The sequence below is a fragment of the Nannobrachium achirus genome (genome assembly GCF_963921795.1).
Source record: "Nannobrachium achirus genome assembly, chromosome: 9".
In the NCBI taxonomy this organism is placed as follows: Eukaryota; Metazoa; Chordata; class Actinopteri; order Myctophiformes; family Myctophidae; genus Nannobrachium; species Nannobrachium achirus.
In genome coordinates, this window is record NC_137818.1 from 23,659,487 (window position 1) to 23,671,424 (window position 11,938).

Below are 11,938 nucleotides of genomic sequence, written 5' to 3' on the forward strand. Positions count from 1 at the left end.
CTAATCCTTGGCAGTATGCAATACATGTTACAAACTGCCCAGGATTAGAATGCACACCCTGGTGGTACTGTAGGTTATTAATTAATGTATTTATTGCAGGAACAACGCACCTTAATCAACATTTCCGTTTCCACGTCAATACAATATTTCAACAAGCTCTACTGTACAGCACATTACTTATATATGCAGTACATACTGTACAGACATAAAATGTTACATACTGTACATATATACTGTACAATAAGTGCACACACACAACTTTATTTTTGGATGGACTGTGGCCGGCAGGAAGATTTAAACTGACATTAAGACTCATATTGTCATGTGTACGTGTGTGACCTATCCCTGTGTGTGCATTCACGCAATTACTTGGCTGTACAGTATGTCTCTGTGTCTGCGCTTATGTTTTATGTATTGGTGTCTATGTATGGGACATGGGGGATAGTTCACCACGGGTCATCAGCTCAGTGTACACAGAGAGACTGTCTGTCTGTGTGAATAGACTGAGACGCTTTTATGACGTCCAGCACGCTCTCCATTACTGCCTACAATGTGCTCATGTGTTAGGATGACTGGACGAGACAGTCATAGCATGATAAGTGAGAAAACAGCATATCATTTAAAACAGAAAGAAGGTCATTCACAGCCAAGTACACAGTCAAATCCTGAGAGTTCATGTAACCACTTTCAACCTGGCGTCCCCATTTTGGGCATGTCGTCATAGGTGAATATATTGTTCAAAATATAAACATTTTCCAAAAGCCGATCTACAAGCTTACAACACATTACATTGTGAGCTTGTAGATCGGCTATTTGTGGATCGGCTACTATTTTCTGATACAATGTACTCTGGTACAAATGTCCAAATGGAACCAAAATGCAAGGGTCCACTTGGGACCAAATGACATTTTTGACACATTGTTACAAATGGATGAATGAACACAGAGGATTTACTATTTTGACAGACAGTGAATGCACATTATTCTGACAGACTGACATTTATAGAGACAGGCAGACAAACATACACACAGTATCAATAAGATAGATGAGCACATGCCCGCGTGCGTACGTTGACAACCAGACAGTACAAAGAGACCGGTACAGTAATGTACACACACACACACACACACACACACAGTGATGCCGACATGTAGGGAGACAGGCTCAGATTGATGAGGAGAAACTGATTATAACGAGACAGATTTCTGAAAGCTTCAGTGAATATAACATGCAAACTGACAGCATGCCTCCTGCAGCTGCCCTGGAAACGTGACAACTTCTCAGAATAGCCCTGTCTTTTTAGCTGAATTCCAGACTTCCACGGTAGCAGCAGAAGTATGACAGCGCTTGGCACTGACTGAACAGGGAGTTGGTCGGCTTCTGGGGTTTGGAATGGGGTGTGGAATGTCCGCTTGCTATGGACAAGCTTCTGAGGTATCACCCAGGGTGGGGCCCTCCCTGCAGAAACTGGAACGCATGAAAAGGTCAAGAAATACTGACATAATAAAACATGAAATAATAGTGGGAGGAGGTACCTCTTCTCGGATATATAATTACTCTCCACAATAAACGCACATTCTAGATAGTAGAAAGGAACTAGTTAGGACAGCATGAAGGGTAGAAGGGTCTAAAAATCTAATATTATATATATTTTGTTTGAATAATACAAATGACATAAAGTGAAATAAATGATATGCAAGTACAAATCGACTGTTAACATCCATTATGTTGATGTCAAATGTGAAACTCACATTCATTCCTTTAATGTAAGAAACCTCGCGCAGAACTAGGCTCTAGGGTGGGGCTGCCTTGACCTGGTCAAACAGAGGAGACTTTCTCTCATGCATTGAGCCCATACATTCCAGCTGAATTGTGAGTTGGCACTTCATAATTGGAATTAAACTTATTTTATTTTGACTTTCTTGTCAGTTAAATATCTCAGCTCATGAATACGTTGAAGACAGACACTAAAAGCCACTTTAATATTCATGCTGCATAGATAATAAATAAATAAAAATGTATGGAATATGATTACTGACACCATGTGCCCCTCTCTCTTTCTTTCTCTCTGCACCCCCTTTTCCACTCTCTGTCTCCTTACACTCTTCCTCCCTTCTTATCCACATCTGTCTATCCACAGTGATATTCTGAATGGATCAGCAGTGTGTGTGTATAGGATGGAGGATGTTGTTCGGGCCTTCAAAGGCAACTTCCTGCACAAGGAGGGGCCTCAGTACAAGTGGGCGGAGTTTACAGGCAGGGTGCCCTACCCACGACCCGGAACTGTAAGCTTTTACTTCCCGTATTAATTGGTCTTAAGTGAAATGTTATTGTCTGACAATAGATACTGTACTGTATGTGGAGCAATATAGTTCGTCACTGTGTGTGACTACACTCCTTAGTGGTAAATACCAAACAATAAAACAGGGGTCTTCAACATTTTCAGGCCAGTGACCCCCAAACTGATGGGGAGATGGAGCAGGGACCCCCTACCCCGTATGGTGGGGGTGGGGCTACAACATATATTGTATATATAGTTGATGAATATATTCATGCCTTTATTTTAAACATGCTCTACCACTGCCATTTATAAAAATACCTTATTAGCTGAGAATCTATCATTAATAAACTGTCAATTGCCCAATAATCGTGTATACAAGCTATTCAAAAGAGACAGAATCATGTTTTTTTATATATTTAAAGACGTTTTTTCTTTTTTCTAATTATATAACTAATAATATATAATTATTAACAATTATTTAACAATATCGGGGACCCCCTGCAGTATCTCCACGGACCCGCTAGGGGTTGCGGACCCCCTGTTGAAGACCCCTGCAATAAAAGGTTGGTGAACTATGAATGATAAAATGAATCACCAGTGTACTCCTCTCTCTCTCTCTCTCTCTCTCTCTCTCTCTCTCTCTCTCTCTCTCTCTCTCTCTCTCTCTCTCTCTCTCTCTCTCTCTCTCCCCTCTCTCTCCAGTGTCCCAGCACTACCTATGGTAGTTACAGTTCCACCAGAGAGTACCCTGATGACGTCATCTTCTTCAGCAGGACACACCCTCTGCTCCAGGTTCCACTGACATTGCACTTTATTCAAATATATAAACACTGGATTCATTTCTCTGTGACCTAGTTTATATTGTGGCATATAAAGGGACATGTGTTTCTACAGTACAATGTTTCTGTGTTTAGTCTGTTTTTAAACACAGATTGCCACATTACATTATAGCCCTCAGTACACACCTCAAGATGTTTAAAAAATCATTTCAGTTGCTGTGCCTCGTAAAATGTTAAAACTACAAGCACCTTTCAGAATGAGGCCAATGAGATGCAGTGTCGTCTGTTTGATAGCTAAGTGTTTAATGAGCCACTATTAAAAACCCATGGTTGTCCTACAGGAGAGTGTGCTGCCGTTGGGTGAGCGCCCCCTTCTGGTCAGAGTGGGAGTTCACTATAAGTTCAGCAAACTGCTGGTGGACAGAGTGGAGGCAGTGGACGGAACCTATGATGTACTCTTCATTGGCACAGGTAGAGAGAGAGTGTGCGTGTGTGCATGTGTGTGTGTGCACGTGTGTGTGTGCACGGACTGCACGCGTGTTCGTGCACATGTGTTCTTTTTGGCAAGCGACACCATCGTGTGATGGAGTATTATGTTTTCTTGTTTTAAGTGTGTTTGAATGTCTGTCTAAGCACGTCTACCTCCCACACTCTCTGTCTGTCAGACTCAGGGCTGGTGTTGAAGTCCATCTATCTGCCCAGAGAGCATGGAGAGAGCCAGGAGGTCACACTGGAACAGCTTCAGGTCTTCCAGGTATAGTACTAACCACTGTATATACTGCGCTGTATGTACTGTATATATATTTATATACCAGTAAGACGCCCTAAGGGCGAGAGGCTTGGTGCGTGCACATGGGTGCTTTGGCATGGCATGTATACCATTTTGCAGAGCTGGTCGAGTCATCACTGTGATGTCAGAACAGGTCAGCTATATTCATGGAGTCTGTGAGGTCTGATGTAGAGGTATTGACCAGCTCCATTTATGGAGATCTATAGGTGATGATCCAGTCATCTCAATGTATGGATATCCAGGGTTTGATGAGGTAATTGTCGTGATTTTTCCCAGATATGGGCTTAATATTGATGGGCATAAAAGGGATTCTATTAGTGTGGTTTCCCTAACAGGGCATCATCTGTAGAGGTCAGCTCCATATATGGAGATCTAGGTGATGATCCAGTCGTCTCCATGTATGGATATCCAGTGTTTGATGAGGTCAGTGTTGTGATCCTTATTTATGGAGATCCAGGTGATGATAGTCAGCAGTCTTGGTTTGCAAATGAACTCTGTCTTGACCATATATGGAGCGTCCATATATGGGCATCGCTAAATATGGGCTTAATATATGGGCATTCCCATAAGGGCTTATTATTGATGACATCAGGGATCTCCATATATGGGCATGGATATCCAGGTGATGATAGTCGGCAGTCTTGACACTCAACAATGTGATGTCAAAACAGCTATAGACATTGAGGCGTTACGGACTGACGGACAAGATGTGCCGGTTTTCATAGTAAACTGCGACCTACGGTTGCAACTAGTGTACAGAATACACATAAGTTGACATAACATGCTAGTTGAAATTAAAGATGGCATTTTGTGATTATTAAAATTAATTCTCCAATACATCCATTTTATCATTATATCCTGTCACATGCATGCTGTATTCAAGTCATGTTGGATATAAAATGTACCTCAAAAATGCCCTTAAAGGACAACTCCTCCCTAAATCACTTCTGGGCCCATTTTCCTACTTACATTGATCCAAAATGACTGTCCATGGGGTCTGTTAGGCAGAAATGCTCCTGTTTTCCAGTTTGCCCAGCAGAACGCAGCAGCTGTCATAGCATAGAGTGGCCTATAAGCCTATCGCTTTTACACTATTTGTTGTGGTCAAAAGTGATTTTCTTTTTCATGAATGTGTTACTATTTGTCATTACAAACACATCCATTCCTTGGTTGTTCCACACAAGCCACCACAATCTCATAAATAATGTTTTGGGGTGAGCATTTGGCACAACTACCAATCAAAGTGACTGTACTGGCCAATCACAGGGCTTCTTTTACGGGACTCGGCAAAACACATAAAAGCATAACATCTGTTTAGCATAGTGTGATGGCTTGTGTGGGACAACGATGGCATGGATGTGTTTGTGATGACAACTACTAACACATTCATGAAAAATAAAAACTCTTTTGACCACAACAAATAGTGTAAAAGCGATGGCTTATAGGCTCCACTCTAAGCTGTGAAAGCTGCGGCATTCTGCTGGGGAAAATGGACAACAGGGGCATTTGTGCCTAATAGACCCCATGGACAGTACTTTTGGATCAATATACGTAGGAAAATGAGCCTAGAAGTGATTTAGGGAGGAGTTGTCCTTTAAAGACTACACACAAGAAAACAAGTATATTTTGGGTCTGGCACTTGGCACGCGATTGTATTTCATGCTTGGCAACAAACCATCCTCCCCATTATGGAGGAAATAGTCTTAAACACTTAATTGGTGTGGTTGTTATCCCCCAGTGCCTCAACTCAGTGCTCCTCCGTTCAACATAGGAAAAGACCAAAACACTTTATGCCTGTGGTGAAGTGGTGCTGGTTTGTTTTGCTGCTTTGCATTTGAAGAGGACAAGTGTCGTGAAACCATCCAATCATGTGAATTGATGGCTGCTTGGTATGCAAGGCTAAAATTCAGACCAGTCTTGATTTCTATCTCTGAATGCTGTGGGAATCTTTTTATACTATGCTTCGTCTTTGGAGACACGGCCAAAGAGTACAAAGTATACATTTAGTTGGGACACTTGTTTTTGTCCGTCTGTCTGTTTGTCCCTATCTTGTTTTTGTGAGAGACAACCTATTCTTTCTGTTGAGTGAATTCAAACTGGATGTGTTTGTCACAAAACTTCCTCTCTGCCTACTTCTACCCTGCAGCACAAATCACCGGTGACAGCCATGACTCTTTCAAAGAAGAAGGTAAGCGAACACACACGCGCACGCACACACACACACACACGCACACGCACGCGCACGCACACACACACACACACACACACACACACACACACACACACACACACACACACACACCTCATTTAACACTCATCTCTCCACCTCGTATCTCCAAGGACAACTTCATCACCAGTTGCTATGGTTACCTAGCTGAGAGCGATGATGAGACGTGGTGTGTGTGTGTGCATGCACGCGTGTGCATGTACCCACACACGCATGGAGCGGAAATACACCTTGCATTGTTAAGGGTGTCTGACAGTCATGAATAAAAACTAAAGAAACTCGCTCACTCTCATACATAAATGCACACAATTACGCACACACGCACAGCGCACGCACGCACGCACGCACGCACGCACGCACACACGCACGCACGCACGCACGCACGCACACACACACACACACACACACACACACACACGCATATGAACACATGTTTGAACACATGTATGAACATGCCTGCACACACAACCCATTCACTAAGAATCCAACCTCCCATTTATATTCATAGACACATAAGCACACACACACACACACACACACACACACACACACACACACACACACACACACACACACACACACACACACACTTACTCCCCACAACCTCGACCTCCAGTCCCACAGTTGAGCTGTGTGTTGGATGTATGACTTGTTGGATAAATGTTGTTTCTGACTCTCTCCTTGTTAATCTGCTGTTCTGCTGTGAACTGAATACATATATATATATATATATATATATATATATATACGGTATCTCTTACACCTTCCTGCCTCTCTCCCTCTAACCATCTCCCACTTTATCTCTCTCCAACAGTGGTTGTTTGTGGGCTCCAGGGAGGGTGTGTCCCAGCTAGCTCTGTACCAGTGTGAGCTGTACGGTCAGGCCTGCGCAGAGTGCTGCCTGGCCAGGGACCCTTACTGCACCTGGGATGGACACGCCTGCAGCCCCTACATGCCCATCGCGCGCAGGTGAGGTGGACGGCAGTGAATCCTATCCCTCTTTGAGTATCCTAGATATATTACCACAGGAAAGGACGTGGATGACGGAGTATGAGAAAATCTGTTCTTCTATTTGGAACCAGTGGTGGTTAACTATGGCCACTGGCACTTGGCAGGCCGTTTGGGCTCTACACTTTGGGCCTGAACCGCAAACCTTTCACTCAACCAGTATATATGTGACCACATGAGTTGACTGCAAAATTTCTCATCCATTCCAAGACCTAAAAAAAGGATCCAAGCCAAGTGGAGATGTGAGAGATATTTTTTATTTTGAAGTTAGTTTACAACAAGGGCCCTGCCGATCACCATGTGATATTGTCCACATTTCATACACTGCTCTGCAAAATCATCACTCTGAGAGTTTAACAAAATGGGGTCTAATAATAACTGTAAGGTTTCGACCTCGCCCCCATAGGCAAGTTCTAAATATGCATGCTTGTCCGTATTCACCCCCTTGCCTTGCTTATCTTGAGAACCATCAAACCGATTGGCTTCAAAGTCAGTTTGTGTGTGTGTGTGTGTGTGTGTGTGTGTGTGTGTGTGTGTGTGTGTGTGTGTGTGTGTGTGTGTGTGTGTGTGTGTGTGTGTGTGAGGACCCGAGGCCATGCCCAGTGTGAAGTCGGTTGAATCAGCAGATCAAATGTGTATCCCTATTCCCCAATGATATCAATTTGATATATCAATCAGATGCACGGAATCTCTCTGTGCAGATCGACTTCATACTTTCTGTTTAACACAGAGAACCATGTGCTGAGTGGGAAGTCATCGGATCAGTGGTTGTCCAGAACTATATCTATAAATGAGAGGAGATCTTTAACTGCCAAGTAATCTGACAGGTGGCATTACGTTATAGACTGGCCTCCAAGTACTATGACAATGGGTACTCTGTCCATGTGTATTGCATAACCGAGGGGCGTGTGTGTCCAACATGCATCACCCTAGTAAAATAAATATTAAATATATATAAAAGAAAAGATTCTTAAAAGAGAATTTGTGAAGGAACTTCTATGGCCAGCTAATTTGGCCTCCTACAGAGCCAAGTCCTAAAATGGACCCTATATAAAGGATGTATACATGGTGTGGGATACCGTATCCCAGTGCTGCTCGTTGTCATAGCAACACGAGACCATTCCTTCTGAATTGGACCGAAAGTGTGTATTCCCATTCACATACCTAGTGCCTTTAAAGGCATTGGATCAATGTTTTTCTCAACCTATTTTGCTTTTGTGTCCCAGTCAGAGGCCGGCTGTGGATAGCTGGAAGTTTACCAGCCATAGCAGAGATGACCTAATTTGTGTACATTTTCACTGTCAAACTGCCAACCCAGCGAATGAGTCATACAATATAAAGCACCTACTGTGAAGGTCCAGGTCTCCCTTATGTCCCTGTGTGCGCCAAAGCTGCACTTAAGTCCGCAAAGCAGAGAGTATTGAGGAATATGGGCATATACAGTACATCTCCAAATACATCTCCAAATACTGTATGGGCATAAAAGGGACAAAGGCTGACAGACAGTCCCTTTTGTGCCCATATTGGAGATCTCCAATATGGGCACAAAAGGGACACCGAAGTGCCCCGAGCGTTTAAAGGCTGCCTGCTCTTTTGCCAAGGCCACCTTGACTGAGAAAATACTGCAAAATATTTGGACCAAGATTTTTTTGGGGGGGGCTTTTATGCCTTTATTGATAGGACAGTAGACTGACAGGAAACGGGGAGAGAGATGGGGAGAGACACACAGCAAAGGTCATCGGGAATGGAATTCGAACCCGCGACACGCATTCAGGCATCAGAGCCCAGGCACCCCGACTGTCACTTGATTTGAAAAGCTTTATAGTTACTTGCGCCAGTAAGCAAGTACTGCGTTCGGCTTCATATGTAGGTAGGTACTGTATGTAGGTAGGTAGGTAGGTACCGTAGGTAGGTAGGTAGGTAGGTAGGTAGGTAGGTAGCCGTGTGTGTTTAAGCCCGTAGCCCAATCAGGGACCAGCATTTCTGACAACGTCATCATTAACAGCCAATGAGGGACCAGCATTTCTGGTAATGCCAGTGGTGATGTCACTGGCATCGCTAGTGGTGATAAGGCCATAGATGGCCTACTTGTGCACAAAGCGCAAGTTGGCACTCGACATAGTGAAGTTCTAGTTTATACTGCATTAATAAACATCACAGCAATGCTTTTTCACAAAACGAGTGTGTATCTTCAAATTTGATTGTAAAGTGTACTTAAACATGTGGTAAGATGCTGACGTAGCTTCACTTGGAATTGTTTTATTCTTTGTCCAAAATCAACAGAGTGCTAAAACGTCATATTAACAACACAATGTTTCAGCATGTACAGTATTTAGACCATCTGGCTTCTGATTATAACCATATTAACATTCGCTCTATCATAGAACGCATGTGCGCACCAGCGTGTTGAACGTCCTTTGGAAGCTTAGACACTGCAGTCGTAAAGCTTCTCACACATCTGACAAAGTATGAAATTCAATTAAAATATATCTATCTAGTGCTAGAACTGAAATCAGTAGCCAGAAACTGAATTCACACAGCAGTGTCGAGCGAATGTTCACTGTGCGCACATTCGGCAAATGCAAAAAAAGAAATGCGCGTGTCTGAGGTTATATGCTTGACATCCTCGTTAAGTAGCGAGTTGCCAGAGCTCTGGTGGTCCGAGCGGATCAAAGTCGGCAGCTGTCACTGGCTGGGGGGTCTCCAGCCATCGCCAGTGCTGCATGGTGGCATTTCCAACTGGTTTTAATGTCTTTGACCGTAGCTCTGCATGCTGACAATCTATTCACCCAGGACTCTCTCACACTGTCTGTCTGTCTGTCTGTCTGTCTGTCTGTCTGTCTGTCTGTCTGTCTGTCTGTCTGTCTGTCTGTCGGTCTGCCTGTCTGCAGGAGAAATGCTCGTCATTTAGGGCAGGATGATGACCCTCTGACACAGTGTGTCAGGCAGGGAGGTAAGACAACCACATTATTTTCTTATCTGGTTCTTCAGCGTCACTGTAAGATAAGGAGAGACTGCAGGATAGGCATTGATGCGCTGGGTTTTATTTAGGACCTGTCAGAGTAATGATCAGACAAACCTTTGATCATAATAATGAAATAATACATCTATTATATAGTAAAGTGCTCATTAACATTACAAAGATATAAAAATAACGAATGGTAAAATATGAAATAATGCAGGTATTAATTTGAAAACATTGCAAGGCAGGTAACACAAGGACATTTCGTCATTCTCTCTCTCTCTCTCTCTCTCTCTCTCTCTCTCTCTCTCTCTCTCTCTCTCTCTCTCTCTCTCTCTCTCTCTCTCTCTCTCTCTCTCTCTCTGTCTGTTCCAGCTGGTTTGCAGGTGGAGGCCGAGCAGAGGGTGATGATGGTTGCCGAGGGCAACAGCACCTACCTGGAGTGCCTGCCGCGATCACGCCACGCTGCTGTCACCTGGTACAAACAGGCTGGAGAGAACAGTCCTGAGTTACACCAGGTAAACACACACCCACACACGTGTGCCAAGATCCAGTTGAAATAGGCATTCTAGGGGGCGCCCGCTGGCCTAATGGTCCAGGCCCATACCACATAGGCTCTGATGCCTGACAGTGTGTTGTGGGTTTGAGCCCCCCCCCCCCCCCCCCCTCCCCAAATAAATAAATAATAAATAGGTGTTTGAAGACTACAAATAATTTTCCCATCCATCCCATGTTTCCCCAGGTTGTGTCAGGCGAACAAGTGGTGGTGATCGAACGGGGCGTTCTGATTCGTCGGGCCGAGCTGGTCCACGGCGGCGTCTACCACTGCCAGCTGGAGGAGCACGGCTTCCATTGGACGGCCGTCACCGTCCACCTGTCTGTCTGGAGCTCCTCGGCCAATCGCGTGCCCACCTCCTGGTCCGGGCCGTCCACTCTGAACCCGGGAAGCCAGCCGTGGTACCAGGACGTGATGGCGCTCATTCACCCGGGAAACCTTGGCCAGCACTGCCGGGCGCTAGGATACCGACCCCCACGCAAAAACCACCATGGGGAGGGTCAGAGGGGTGAGAGGCACAACAAGCACGGTGGAGGCAAAGGAGGAGGAGGAGGAGGAAGAGGAGGAGGTGGAGGAGGAGGTGGAGGTGGAGGAGGTGGAGGTGGAGGAAGAGGAGTGGGGAGGAAGAGCAGGAGCAAGCCACAGCAGAGGGCTCCGAGGAGCGCTTAAATGAAATGCATCGTGGGAAGAGCTTGTTTTCAATGACTGTTACACACAACGATCTACACCCACACACTGTATATACCCACACATACAATACAAATTAAGCAAGCAGATGAATTGAGACAATACACACCTCCTTCGTTGGGGAAACATTGGGTAACTGTTGACTTTACAATGGCCTTATTCCTTTTTGTGCACTTCTAAAGTACTACACAATAGTCATGTGTACACAATTCTATACTCTAGTACGCAACGTGACAAAATACACATTAATACTGTACTAAGGAGTACTTAATGAAAACTGCAACGTTTTGGAAACACATTACAGAACGTGTGGAAGATTTTCATACTTCCAGTACTTTTACCGAAATGAATACACTGGAATAATGCCATGGTGAAGTGTTACCTATAGAAAGCTACATATTGTACAATATCTACAGTCTGCACACACATAGGCTATGAACTGAAAACATCTTTGTTTTCACAATGTCTGATAAAAGACATTGTGGGTAAAAAAGACATTGGTAGAAGACTTTAGTTTGAATAGCATGTTGAATGAAGGATGCACACAGCATGTCCAAACCACAGTGTTTAAATGCCATTTCGTCATGAAGTGGTCTTCTGTGGGCTGTTATGGATTGGGACAGTGTCTCACTTTGTACAAAAAGGTTT

General features: G+C 44.2%; 1 protein-coding gene across 1 annotated transcript in view; it reads left to right on the forward strand.

Annotated features, from left to right (window-relative positions):
• The window catches only part of sema3h (sema domain, immunoglobulin domain (Ig), short basic domain, secreted, (semaphorin) 3H), a gene marked incomplete at its 3' end in the record, with an annotated part of 69,049 nt that extends 57,777 nt beyond the window's left edge, over positions 1–11,272 (forward strand). The window contains exons 11-19 of the mRNA XM_080732516.1: positions 2,141–2,285; positions 2,984–3,073; positions 3,402–3,531; positions 3,726–3,814; positions 5,997–6,038; positions 6,892–7,046; positions 9,977–10,038; positions 10,423–10,565; positions 10,790–11,272. Coding sequence (XP_080588642.1) covers positions 2,141–2,285; positions 2,984–3,073; positions 3,402–3,531; positions 3,726–3,814; positions 5,997–6,038; positions 6,892–7,046; positions 9,977–10,038; positions 10,423–10,565; positions 10,790–11,272 — 1,339 coding nt within the window. The remainder of the gene's footprint in view (positions 1–2,140; positions 2,286–2,983; positions 3,074–3,401; positions 3,532–3,725; positions 3,815–5,996; positions 6,039–6,891; positions 7,047–9,976; positions 10,039–10,422; positions 10,566–10,789) is intronic.
• Positions 11,273–11,938: the final 666 nt, after the last annotated feature.